This window comes from Dipodomys ordii, unplaced genomic scaffold (genome assembly GCF_000151885.1).
Source record: "Dipodomys ordii isolate 6190 unplaced genomic scaffold, Dord_2.0 Scaffold230, whole genome shotgun sequence".
NCBI lineage: Eukaryota > Metazoa > Chordata > Mammalia > Rodentia > Heteromyidae > Dipodomys > Dipodomys ordii.
The window spans coordinates 453,678-468,176 of record NW_012267446.1 but is presented as its reverse complement, the minus strand read 5'-3'; the positions used below and the strand labels follow the sequence as shown (position 1 = coordinate 468,176).

The window sequence follows — 14,499 nt, the reverse complement described above, 5'->3', positions numbered from 1 at the left end:
TGGACAGAAGGGAACCTTACTGCATTGTTGGTGGGAGTGTAAACTTGTTCAACCACTTTGGAAAGCAGTATGGAAGTTCCTCAAAAGACTCCACAAAGAACACCCCTATGATCCAGCAATCCCACTTTTGGGCATTTACCCAAATGATCACAAACAAGACCGTACTGAAGCTACCAGCACAGCTATGTTTATTGCAGAATTATTTTCCATAGCTAAGATATGGAACCAACCCAGATGCCCCTCAGTCAATGACTGGATCAAGAAAATGTGGTATATATACACAATGGAATTCTGTGCCTCCATCAGAGAATGGCATTGCCCTATTTGTTAGGAAATGGAAAGACTTGGAAAAAATTATATTAAGTGAAGTAAGCCAGGCCCTAAGAAACAAGGTCCCATGGTTTCCCTTATTTGCAATAACTAGTATATGACTGAGTCAAGCAGAAAAGATCATATAAATTAATGTTAGGGAAGTGAAGCCCAAGATAAGTATTCAAATTTTTTTCTTTCATGTGTTTGTTTCTAACATAATTATGAGATGATTTCTTTGTTGCTTTGTATGTACCTGCCCCATGGTATAACACCTGCTTTCACTGTATTTGTTGTTGGTATTATAATTTGTGGAGGGGAAGGGAAAAATTGCTTAAATAGGGTTACCGGTGTACCCATTGCAACAATGAGATGTACAAGACATTATTTTGAAAAATGAACTTTAAAATTTTGGCAAGGGGGTTGGTGGACAGGGGAAGGGATGGGAAGGGGAAACAGGAGGAAGAAACAATGCTTGATAAGAAATGGACTCACTATCTTGCCCAAGTAACTGTAACCCCACTGTATGATATTTTCCCAATAATAAATATAAAAAGGAAGAAAGAAAGAAAGGAAGAAAGAAAGAAAGAAAAAAAGAACGGAAGGAAGGAAGGAAAGAAGGAAGGAAGGAATGTGCTCACTATCTTGCCCATGTAATTGTAACCCCTCTGTATGGCATTTTCACAGTAAATAAAAAGTATTAAAATAAAAAAATTAATAATGAGATAAAATATAAACAAACAAAAATAATAATAACAGATGCTAGTGGGGATGTGGCCAAAAGTAATGCTATAGCACCATTGGTATCCTAATATGACAAAAGATATAATATTACATGCACATTACATACACATTAAAATTGTTGTTTTTATGTGTATGTTTACATATGATGAGTATTTATCATGACACTACTTAGAAGCTGAATTGCAGAACCAGGCTCCATTCCAAACAACACATGAATGGAAAAAGTGAATTGAGCCATACAGACACAATGGAGTCTTGAGTATGCAATTATGTTTGATTCAGGAATACAGGAGGAAGTGGAGAGCATCATGCTCAGTAAATCACCCTGACAAATGCAGCAGTGGTATAGACTGGACACAGTGTGAAAAATGAAGCATACAACATGTGGTTGGGGAAGGGAGGGAAAATCTGGGTAACAACCTAAAAACAGAAATGTACTCATTACCTGACTTACATAATGGTAACTCCACTGTACAACACATTTACAATACAGACAGACAGACAGACAGACAGATAGAGAGATACATTAACACCCAACACAGATCCCCAAGTTTTATCTCATTTTTGAAATGTAGGGAGAAGGCTGAGAGTACTACAGTAGATATCAATGACAATGAAGTAGAAAATGTTAGCTTCACCAGCAAGGAAACCTGATACATGGTTCAAGCATGTGGAAGCACATGGAGAAAACAGAAGAAAAGGAAAAAGAGGAAAAGGAAAATGAGAAAAGAGAAAGAGAAAGAAGGGGACTTGTGCTGAGCCAGGACCACAGTGGATGTGGAAATGACCTCAGAGTGTGCAGTCCTTTGCTGACTCACAGTCAGGTGATTGACAGGTGACTACTAGCTTCAGGAGGTGAGGAGGGGGTGTTCTCTTGGGCAGACTTAACAGAAATAGAATAATAGATGAGGAGAACAGAATAATTTTTTTTCTCTTACCCAGGAACAGGTGGCTCTTACCTATAATCCTGGGTATAGAAGCAACAAAGATTTCTACCTCAGAACCAAAGTCAGGCTAGGTCCCAGCATTGATATTCTTGCAAGGTCTTGCTGGCTACCAACATCAAATAGCATTTGCATTCTTACTTTTCCAACTTACATTTGCTAAGCCCTTCCTCAAAAATATATGCAGCCAGTTCACAGAACCAGCCACCATGGTGAACTCTGTGCAGTGCAGGACCCTATGCTGTGACCTTGGTTTCACTTCTAGTATGAGGAACTAATAGAGAAGACAGGTAGGGAAACATGGACAGAGCTGGCACCACACAGTTGTACAAGTGGGAACAAGAATTCCCAGAGCACTCAGGACATGATGGGAACACAACAGAGCAAGACCCATCCATACACAAACAGCTACCATCATACTCCGTGGGGAAGTCTTCTATGTTACCAGAAAGTCATAGATCGGGGGCTGGGAAGGTGGCTCAGTGGTAGAGTGCTTGCCTTGCATGCCTGAGGCCCTGGGTTCAATTCCTCAGCACCAAATAAGCAAAAACAAGCCGGAAGTGGCACTGGGCTCAAGTGGTAGAGCACTAGCCTTGAGCTGAAGAGCTCAGGGACAGTGCCCAGGCCCAGAGTTCAAGCCCCATGACTCGACCCCCCCAAAAAAAGAAAAGAAAGTCATAGATCATAGAATATCTCTGTCTAATAGTGGACTGGCACAATATATTGATAGGTGCAGTCTGATAGTCAACTACATGCAAGCACTGAAGAAGTTCAAGGTTCAGAGTGCAAATATCCAATTGAATATGTGCATTGACCTTGAAGTATTGATCTGTAATGATTGAATTCAGGGAGACTGTTGGTAACACCTGCAGCAGTAAATAAATGTATTGACCACTTCTGGATACCTATGCATGTGCAGTTGGTGTGGAAACCTGAATGATTCATTTAAGCAAACTTCTGTGGCCCACTTGGCTCTGGATTGTGACGCTGCTCATCCTTATCTTTGATTAAGCTCCAATAACTCTGTTTGGGCCTTTTCTGGCCATGGCACTCTATGACCATTTGACCTTCACATGGCATCTTCTGGTGTCATCCATTCCCATGATCCCTAGTGACCCTTGATTTTGTGTGCTTTTTTCTGTTCATCTTTTTGCTTTCACACAAATTTGTGAACAACTCAACAAGAAAGGAATCCATCCCTGGATTTTCATTACCTACAGACTTGGATGGAATCACGGTCCTGAGGCAGTGGAGAGGAAGATTATACACATATTTCCTAACTTCTGTTTTGACCTTGAAGCTGGATCCCAGATGCAGAGCCAGAGGGAAGAATGGGCTCTGTATTCCTCTAGGAAAGTGGAGGAGATCCAGGTAACAAGAAGCCGCAAAAACTGAAGATCCATTTAGACACATGCCTGACACAGAAATCACAGTCTGCATCCAGAAACGCAGCTCTAGGTCAAAGCAGCAGCAATGTTCCCTGTGGCTCTGACACTGCTTCTCCTCCAGCATCCACACCTGGTCAGTTCCTCTAAACATGCCAGACGCATTTGCACAGAGAAATCTGTGGCACATAGCAGGGGAGATGTGGTCATTGGTGGATTTTACCCCCTCTATACTTAGGAATTGTTCATTCAAAACTTGAATGACCCTACCCTGCAGCAACAGAACCTTCAGTGATGTCCTGGGTTTCCTTAAATTTGAATTTTCACTTTTGGTTACAGTAAGAGGTGGGGGAAGTTTGGACACAATCACTGATGTGCTCTGCATCTTCTACATTGCCCTCACTACAACAGCTCTACTTCATTTCAGATTTTCCTGATGAATATTTTTCTTTTATCCAATGGTACAGAGTTTTCTGTCTGTTTTTCATTCCACTCCCTTCTCCTAGAGATGTCCCGACCACCCCACCATCACTGTGACTCCTCCACTCATCACTGTTACTCAGGGTCAATGGGGTGACCAAGAGTCCATACAAAGACACTAGAGTGCAATGTCCCCATCCATAGTACAAAGGCCAGGGAATCTTCAATCCATTTTGTTCTTTATACTTTTCAAAACAGGACCACTGTTTGGACCTCCTTTATGGTAACATTTCTTAGGATAGACATACAGTTTCTGCTTCTGGAGCTATTTCATGTCAGCAAAGGTCTGGGAATGGGGAGCTGCTGGTCAGATCAGTAATAAGATATCCAAGACACGTTTCATTTTTCCCCTTAACTAATGTATGTAAACGTCTGCCCTGATGTCCGTGTCTTGGCCTGTTTCCTATGTCATTCCCAGAAGCTCTGCTTCCCTTCCTTGTTCTCCAACATCTTTCCAGGCTTATTTATTTTTCAGTGCTCAAAATTGCCTAAACTAGATTTGAATGTTTTTTCATATATATTGTCAGTAATGGGGCTTGATCTCTGGGTGTGCATGCTGTCCCTGTGCTATTCAGCTTAAGACAAGGCTCTACTGCTTGTGCCACAGTTCCACTTCCAATTTTCTGGTGGCTTATTGGAGATAAGAGTCTCATGAACTCTTCTGCCCTGGCTGGCTCTGAACCCTGATCCTCAGATCTCAGCCTCCTGAGTAACTAGAATGACAGGAGTGAGCAAAGGTGCCTGGCTTTTTCACATATTTTATACACTCTTTCATTCACACACTTGACCCAGGTGAGCTCACTACTTTCAGATCTTCAAAATTCTCTGTAAACTAGGGAAGTCATGGATGGATCTTCTCAGACAAGTTGTGTGGAAATGCCCTTTATGTGGTTTGTTCAGGAGAGGAATACTTTATTCCATGAGAGATTTGTGAGAGATATTGAAGCCAAATTAATGTGGTGAGGAAGTGAGTGAGAAAGAAGGGGCTCATGTGTAAACCCAGCATTAAAAACGTACCCCCATGGGAGGTGAGAGATGTCAAAACTATCCTCTTGTATGTCCATTCTCTAATTGAGTTGTGTTTGTGTGTGTGTGTGTGTGTGTGTGTGTGTGTGTGTGTGTATGTTCACACATACTCTGGTACTCAGGCATCATCTCAAGTCCTGATGGGTATCCCTTAGCACTTTTTCTCTCATGGCTGGAACTCTACCACTTGACCCACAGCTCTGCTACCAGTTTCTGTGGGGTTGCTTCCACATAAGACTGTCACAGACATTCCTGGCAAAGTGACTACAAAACATACTTCTTCGATCTCAGTCTCCTTAGTAGTTATAATTACAGGCCTTATCCACCAGTTCCCAATTCATATTTAATATTACTGACATTCTATTTGTCAAGCCTCAGAGTTATATTGTACACAAGGACATCAGCATACATCCATGAGAGTTGAGATTCTATGAGAATTTTCCCAAAATGATTACAATGAATTCTAGGAGAACGAATTGTTCTGGAACAGTCTTGATTCATATTGATATGTTATAACATCTGGCCTTTGAAATGGCTCCGAATTATACTAATCTGCCTGGCCTGTCTTTCCAGAATTTCCAGGCAGGCTTCAGTGTTCCTGAGCCTGTAGTGACTTCCGCAATGGCACCACTAGAGAGAGCCAGGCCTTGTGAGAAGTCAGCTATAAGGTGATAAACCACTTCAGTACCAGAGAAAACCAAACACAATTCTGGTGACAAATACTCTGTGGTTCTAAAAACCTCAAGAGAACCCTAATGCGTTGTGGGTCCAAACATGATTCCTCCTGGGTGCACAGGGGCCCCATGTGCCTCATCCACAGGGAATGGCCTTGTGAGTGGATTCTGCCTAGCAGTGGCAAGATCTGTGTGCTGGAACAGGCCTTAGTCACAGCTGTGGCCATCAGAACTCCATTGCACCTAGAATACCAACCAGCAGGGTCACCAAAACAGATGAAGGTAAATGACGTTTTCCTCTAAAAGTAGGGACTCTTCACTTGTAATCCTTGACTTTGACTGCAGAAGAGGAAATTCTAGACAAGTAAGAACAGTAAGAAAATGCGGCAGAGCTTGCCTGAGTAAGGAAGCAAGCAAACAATCAGGTAAACAAACAGGAACCAGAAAGGCAATGATTCACTCTAACTGAGGAGAGACACACAGCTCTTGAGCTGCCAGTGGGTATTCAGATGGTAAAGGCAAGATTCTATCCTCAAAGTTACACAAACACAGGTGTCTCACCTTTGCTCTAATCACTCCTGGTGTTACACTTTCTGAGTTTCTGTATGTTTGGGCCATTCTTTACAGATGATTATCCTTGATGGAAGGAAGGTGTGCTGTTGTCTATATTTGGGGTAGGATGTTGCTTAAGTTTGGGGGGATCATCTTGGAGGGAAGGCATATACCCTACAAGACAACTGCTAATTCAAATGATGAGAAATGCATCTCTCAGGAAACAATGCAACCTGTTACCTCTCTTTGAAGTAAAAATATTAGTCCTGTGTTTCTAAATCACATGTTTCTGAGTTGCCTTCTCTAGGACTCTTATTTTTTCTGTAATTGTTCCAGTTTCTTTTTGTGCTCAGTGACTTTGGTCCCTTAATCTTAAGATATGTAAATGGATGAATGGCTCTCTATTTGCTGTGAGCTTTCCATACCTCAGTTTTTACTAATTTATTCTACTCCATTTTCCCCTAAATGACTTCGTTCCCTTAATATTAAGGGAAGTAAGTGGACAAGCTTGAGTTTTTGAATTCCTGGCATGCATTAACCAGGCCTTATTTTCCTTAGTCTATCCTGCCTGAGTACAGCATGCTCAGTCCATTGCAATCAAGACCAATACAGTGCTAGTTGAGCACTAAGATCGATTCACGTTGAATGTGCTAGAGGTGCTTTCATGTGCCAAGATGCCCACAAACATACACAATTAGTAATAGCTAGAATAGAATTCAGACTCTCTGGTGGTAGATTATTTTCTCAAGTACTGAGATGATTATACAGCTCTGCCAGAGGCTGCTCTGGCTATGGGATCATGGCAATGTTCTAGTGCTATCACATGTCCCACACTAAGCTATGGTACACTATCACCATCTTACTTTCTTGTCCAATCCATGGGAAGTGGGATGAAGAACCATGCTCTGTCACAGCAACTTGTTAAGTTTTGTACAGGAAGACACACGCTGAGCACGGGTTGCTGATGCCTGTAAACCTAGCTACATAGGAAGCTGAGATCTGAGTACCAGGGATCAAAGCCAGCCCAGGCAGGAAAATCTGTGAGACTTTTATCTCCAAATAAAGATCAGAAAACCAGAAGTGGTACTGTGGCTCAAGTGGTAGAGCACTAGCCTTGAAATGAAGAATTCAGGGATAGATCCCTAGCCTAGAGTTCAAGTGCTAAAACTGACAATAAAAAACAAAAAAACAATGGAAGCCGCAGGGTCATCTTGGTGAACACAGCCATACACTCAGGATCAATCTCCCATCCAGAAAGCCCAAATGGTCAAGTGTCCCACACTCCAGCTTGTGCTGCTATAGACCAGTGCACATTAGCTTCCTAGAGCAACCCAAGTTTCTGCCTGATTCCACATTGAGCATTGTCCTTCCAGGGCAATGGTCCTTGAGATTCTTCACTGTGCAACAAGACTGGGACTGAGCCAGATGTCAACAGAGTCATATAGCAACAGTTGCTTCACAAGGCTATGCAGGAAGACAGGCGTCAGCCTATTTCAACCATGGTGGAAACTGATGGAATGGCATTTGGTTCTGCCTCAGGGACCTTCCAACAACTCCTGAAAGATTCCAGTGGATGCTTTGGTGCTGTCATCAAACAGCGCCTCTAGTTTATTCTGGATTATTAGTCCAATCATGACATCCCTGACACAGGGTTCTAAGAAAAAACTCTGACCCATTCTTATGCCCTGCTCACTAGGAGGTCATGCCCCACATCTTCTGTCGTTCACAAGATTGGAGGAGGCAGATCGTGGCAGTGTCTTCCTTCTCTGTCCTAAACCAGTTCCAGAGGCACAACCTAAATGTCTAGACACAAGAGTAGAGACTATAACCACTTCCCCAGCACTGGTCCCAGGATATGGGGATGGTGCTGAGATTTAACTTTAATTCTCTCCCTCCCGGCAATGTTAGAGAGTTTCTGTCCATAATGAGCTACTAATGCTGTTGACTGGGAGGAACATAGAGATGGCTTTTTTCATCCTTTTCTCACACATCTTTTTCTGTTGTTTTGTTCCACTTTGTTGGGTGAGGCAATCTTCAGGTTTTCTTCCTCATTTGCCATCTTGCACTGCTTCTAGGGAATCCCCTTGAATGATGGCATTCTCTAAGTCAGCTTAGTGTGCCTCTACCACATGACATGAATTGAATTTCTTTGTTTTCTTTAATTTCCTTACAAGGTAGGATTCACTACTTTGCAGAAGGGTGCACCATCGGGAAAGTCTGGCAAGAGAGCACAGAGACAAGGCAGCCTGTTTGCTATTTACTCCTGAGACAGCAGGCACTGCCTCTCTGCTCATATTGGTTGAACTCAGGTGGACAATCAGCTCCCAATTTGAATTGTATTTCTTAACAGTTTTTCATATGTGTACAGCTAATTCAAGATATTTAATGACTTGGGATGTGAGCTGGGCATGCCCCTCTGTTCCAACAGACAGCAGCGTTATTCACATAGCCATATGTACAAGAGAGGAAAAGCCACCTTGCTCATCCCCCCCCCTCCTCCCTACAATCTCAGAAAAGCAGTCACCTCATGTATGCTGATAAAGTCCTGTTTAGGAGCAATCTCAATTCTAAGACACCAAATTAGAATGTCATCCTGTTGGAAGATAGGATCAACACAAACCACTGTGGGTAGAGATAAGCATTTGATTAAAAAAAGTCATGAGATTTGCAGTTAAACATTTGTGATAAGCATATACCTACCCAAAACTTGTGACCTTTGTGCAGGATCAACTTAAAAAAATACCAATTGCTTCTCACCCTGCTGATGGCTGTGGAGGAGATCAACAAGAATCCCCATCTGCTTCCCAACATGACTCTGGGGTTTGAGATCTATAGTGCACATTACTCAGGTACTGATCTGTTAGAGGATACTCTCATCTGGCTGACTGGGAAAAATAAAAACAGTCCAAATTACACCTGCAGAAGAGACAGCAAAGCTTTAGCAGTACTCACAGGAACATCAAGCATATCTGTTCCAATAGGGACACTGCTGGACCTCTACAAACTACCACAGGTGAGGCTGGAGGAGGTGGGCAGATGTGAATCTATGTCCACATGGACTCTGTCCTGGACAGGCTGAAGAGGTATTATCACAAACCCTTCCAAATGCATAATCTCACAGGGAAAAGACTCCATAAGTGGATGGAACATACTCATTTTCTTTGCTCTAAATAAAAGGAGAGGTTTTAAGAGAGGAAAGGATGACCCAAAGCTCTGAGCCTTATCCATCCATGTCTACAAAGTGCTTGGAACATGGGAGATGACTTTGCAAATGGGATAAGCAAACTCTTGCTCCCAACCTTGCCAGTTGTTGTTTAGCTTACATCAGGACTGAGACTTGCCTGTTACCATCCTCTTCCTGGTGTTGTGTTCATTTTTCCCTGTAGTTCACTTTTGGAACTTTTGATCCTCTCATCAGTGACCATGGAAAGTTTGGGACTGTCTATCAGATGGCAGCCAAAGACTCAGATCTAGCTCTGGCCATGGTCTCTTTGATGCTTCATTTTGGCTGGACCTTGGTGAGACTGTTCATCACTGAAGACAACTATGGTATGTGGTTCCTCTCAGAATTGAGAGAAGAGATGGGCAAGAGTAGAATCTGTTTTGCCTTTGAGAACATGATCACTTACAATGCCTTTATAGATTACTCAGATGATCTATCGAAGTATTTCCAGCTAATGGACTCATCAACCAATGTGATTATCATTTATGGGGACAGTAAATTTCTATTAAGCTTGATTGTTAAATTTGGGCACATTTTAATTACAAGGAAAGCCTGGGTCATGAACTCACCCTATACTGATCCCACCATTGGTAAAAGATATTTTCTGATCCACTCCTTTCATGCATCTCTCACCTTCTTTCATCATCATAGAAACACTTCTCTCTTCACCAATTTTATTCTGAAAGGTACCTTGTCAAATAACTTAGGAAATAATTCCTTTCCTAGGTCATGGATTCAGTCTGTTTATAGCCTACTGATTTAGTCTTACTGCAGAGACTTGGGGAACTGTTCATACAATGCCACACTCCATTGGTTGCTGAGGCACATTTTTGACATGACCATGTCAGAAGATGGTTACAACATCTATAATGCTGTGTATGCCTTGGCCTACGCCCTCCACCAGATGTTTCTTCGTCACATGGAAGAGCCACCAGTGCACAATGGTCAACGAAGGGCATTTCTCTATTCACAGGTAATGGTTTTTCTTTTGGGTGCCCTACTCTAGGCATATAGACTTTCTATAGAAGCTTTCATAGCAGATGGAACTAGACCATCTGGCTCCATTTTGAAAAATACAAGAAACATTGGGCCTGTCATGCTCTACATGAGTGAATGTAGAGCTGTGAAGACAATGTTCTTGAAGAATTCTGCATCCCTGAAAAGGAAGTGCTGTGTCTTCTGTCCCCATCCTCACTATGTGTGGAAAGAGCGGTCCCCTTTTCAATATATCCAAATTGTTTTTGTAATATTTTAAAATAACAGATCAAGGTGACTAATTATTGAAAACCTAATATTGTCTGGACAAAAGTGGCTCACACCTGTGGCTCACTCGTGACTACAGTTAATTACCAAAAAGCCAGAAATGGCACTGTGGCTTAATGGATAGAATGCCTCCTTTGAAAAGAAAATAACACAACCTCAATTTGAGTACCTAAGCCCTGAGTTTGAGTCATGGGATACACACACACACACACACACACACACACACATCACAATGAACGAAGTCTTGCTTAAGGTAATCTTTCATAGTTGTCATAAATATTTTACTATTCTACTTAGTTCATTATTCACCTTATTTCAGACTGACTCTCTAATCACAATCATAAAATAAGTGATTAGAATGCACTTTAGAGAAACGGTTGTGGCTGTCACATTATAATTCATTATTTGGTTGGATGTGGCTGGAGTTACATTCCCTTGAAATTGAGTTTTTGCATGCCATACTGGATACCCAGGTATTAGAACTTGGTAACTCTTTAGTCCATTGTGAACCTGCATTTGATACAGTTGATTGGAATCCTGTGTTATGTGTGAATCATGTGGTGGAAATAAAGGCTAATCTGTGTGTATCAATTGTTCTTGGGTTCTGGGAGAACTCTTGGAAGCACTTCACCATAGTATAATGTGTCCCTTTTAGCTGCATCCCTTTTTGAAGAAGATCCAATTTACCAATCCTGTTGGAGAACAAGTGGTTTTGAATGAGGAAAGGAAATTGGAAGCACAGTATGACATTATGAGCTTTTGGAATTTTCCAGAAGGTCTAGAAGAAAGGGTGAAAGTTGGCAAGATTTCTCCATCTAGGCCACATGGTCAACAACTGATTTTGTTTGAAAATCTGATAGAGTGGCCCATAGGAATTACCAAGGTGGGTCATTTCTACATTTTCTACTCTCTCCTTTTAAAAAAAATGTATTGCTATTAGGAAGTAATTGTAGAAAGAGCTTACAATTCCCTAAACCAGGTTATGAGTACAATGATTATAGACAATGTCACCATAACCTTATTTCTACCTCAGAGTTGGTTGTTTCTAAGCATAATGTCATGATCTATGTATAAATAAGCAATAAGCTTACAATTTTTTAAACCTTGTTCAATAAAACTATGGCTCAGCTGTGTACATGTCACCTCTTCCTGTTTCTGGAAGTTTCTTACTAACAGATTCATGGAGGGAATAGGGGAGCATTTCATTATCAATATGTTGTCCTATGTTTGTATATTGAATATCATAAAGGCTAAATGCCACCTGTGAATCATCTTTCCAACACTGTGACCAAATGGAATCGATGAGAATCAATGAGAAGGAAGAAGGGCTTGCTTTGCTTCTGCCTTGAGATTTCAGACCATCGTTGGGTAGATTGTTGCTTTTGGATCTGTGTTGAGACAGGTTGTAATGAAAGGAGCATCTGCCAGTGAAGTTCACCCACCTAATGGGAGTGGGGATGTCAAGAGAGAGAGATGTGAATAACCCTGTGTAGAGCAGCACCTTCAAAGCACTTAGCCATGCTTTAGAGTGTGGATATGAAGTTTCCCTGAGTGATTTTCTTCTCATGAGGAAAAACACATCATCACCTGATTCAAGAATGGGATGCAGGGTTAACTCCCATTTCCTAATTTCCTAGAATTAACATCCACCTCTTCAAGGCTCCATGAATTCCTGATAGCATGAGTGGTTGGGTGTCGAGGCCCCATATATTCTTCAGGTCATGTTACATGAAACTGTAAGAAGGCTCAATCAATTCATTGGCTGTATGTATATAAAGCTTATGTGTTTTGATTATCTTTTCCCCTAAAGTATTGGAGTGTCTGGGATGTCAGGTAAAAGGATCAATAGTCACTACCCTTCATCTGAATGTTCCCAGACTCCTCAGTCTGTCTGCACTGAGAGCTGTGGTCTTGGATTCAGGAAGGCCTCTCTGGAGGGAAATGCTACCTGTTGCTTTGACTGCATTCGTTGCTCAGAGAATGACATTTCTAATGCAACAGGTGAGTCTGTGACTTATAGAGAAATTCCCCATCTCTCCTTCTTAATCTTCAGTCCATCCAAACCAGTGGAGTGATATATAGTTAAATGGCAGGAACACACATGCACCTTCACCCAAAGTTCTATGACTACCGTTAACCATACTTCTCCTTAGAAGAAAAACCAACTGTCCCTCCATTACAATACCCCTGTTCCCCTCTCCTCAGTCACACGTTTTTGTATTTAAAGACAGTATATAAACAGAAAATATCAAGGATTAGTTGTTGATGTTTGAAATGATGTGCAAATCAGACTTTCATTTGTGAATGCTCATTGCTACTCTTGCCTAATTAGATGTTATTTCCTATTATTCTTTGCCTCCATCAGAAAGAATGACATTGCCCCATTTATTAGGAAATGAAAAGACTTGGAAAAATTATATTAAATGAAGTTAGTCAGGCCCAAAGAAACATAGGTCCCATGGTTTCCCTTATTTGCAATAACAAGTATATGTCTGAGTCAAGCAGAAAAGGTCAGATAAGTTGATGTTAGGGAAATTAACCCTAAGATATGTACTCAAATGTTTTTTTTCTTTCATGTAATTGTTTCTAACACATTTATAAGATTATTTCTTTGTTGTTTTGTGGGTCCCTCCCCCACGGTATAACCCCTGCTTTCACTGTATTTGATGTTTGTATAATTTGTGGAGGGGAAGGGAAAAAACAAATCATTTAAATAGCGATACAGGTGGACCCATTGCAACAATGAGACATAAAAGTCATTATATAGAAACCGATCTTTACAACTTTGGAGGGGGGGAGGACGGTTGGTGGGGGTGGGGATGGATGGGATCGGAAGGGGAAACAAAGGCGGAGGCTACAATGCTTGATAAGAAATGTATTCATTATCTTGCCCATGTAATTGTAACCTCTCTGTACTGTATTTTCACAATAAAAAAGAAGAAAAGTTATTTCCTATTTAGCATACCTAATAATACAAGGGGCTTTGGGTTTTTTTTTTTATGATCACTCCATATCTGACACTGGCACTAGGTTGACTAGCTATTACTCAAATATTATTGATTCAGAACTAGTTCACCCTCTCCATTTTGTGTCTATTCTCCCTCCTCAAGCTGATCTTTCTGAGACCCTCTCATATCAGTGGAGGAGCACTGTTCTTTTTTAATAAATTTTTTATTGTTAAAATCCTGCACAGAATGATTACATTTACATCAGGAAGGAAATGAGTACATTTCTTATTGAGTATTGTTGCCTCCTCCTTTGCTTTTTCCCTACCATCCCTTTCTTCCAATCACCCCCAACTCCTCCTCCCATAGATCAAATGCTCAGGAAGTTTGTGTTTTGGATTAAACCTTCTATTTAAATTGAAGTGCTTGGGCTAATTCTATGTTTTCCATTATTTCTTAAATGAGTAGCAGAGAGCCAGAGTGGTATGACCTGTCAAGAATGCAGCACGAGGGCTAGGTAATTATATATTACACCTGAAATCCAAGCGACGCAGGCAGTTGAGATTTGAGGATTGAGCTTTGATGCGATGATGGGCAGGAAACTCAATAAAAATCTTTTCCACAGTTAAGCAACGAAAGAGCTGGAATTTGAGCGGTGGTTCAAGTGATAGAGTGGTAGTTTTGAGCATGAATACTCTGGAAAAATTCCAAGGGCGGAAGTTCAAGCACTGGAGGAAAGACAGACAGACAGAGAGGCAGGCAGGCAGGCCAACAGACAGATAGACAGACAGACAGAAGGACAGGCAGGAAGGAGGGAGACAGACACACAGACACACAGACACCCAGACACACAGAAAAAGAAAGAAAGAAAGAAAGAAAGAAAGAAAGAAAGAAAGAAAGAAAGAAAGAAAGAAAGAAAGAAAGAAAGAAAGAAAGAAAGAAAGGAAGGAAGGA

The 14,499-nt window shown here is 41.3% G+C and overlaps 1 protein-coding gene across 1 annotated transcript in view; it reads left to right on the top strand.

The window, feature by feature from the left end:
• Positions 1 to 5,643: 5,643 nt before the first annotated feature.
• Positions 5,644 to 14,499, top strand: part of LOC106000619 (vomeronasal type-2 receptor 116-like) — a 10,256-nt gene continuing 1,400 nt past the window's right edge. Inside the window, exons 1-5 of the mRNA XM_013035901.1 lie at positions 5,644 to 5,844; positions 9,501 to 9,778; positions 10,112 to 10,310; positions 11,256 to 11,483; positions 12,478 to 12,601. Of these exons, the coding sequence (XP_012891355.1) occupies positions 5,644 to 5,844; positions 9,501 to 9,778; positions 10,112 to 10,310; positions 11,256 to 11,483; positions 12,478 to 12,601 (1,030 nt within the window). The remainder of the gene's footprint in view (positions 5,845 to 9,500; positions 9,779 to 10,111; positions 10,311 to 11,255; positions 11,484 to 12,477; positions 12,602 to 14,499) is intronic.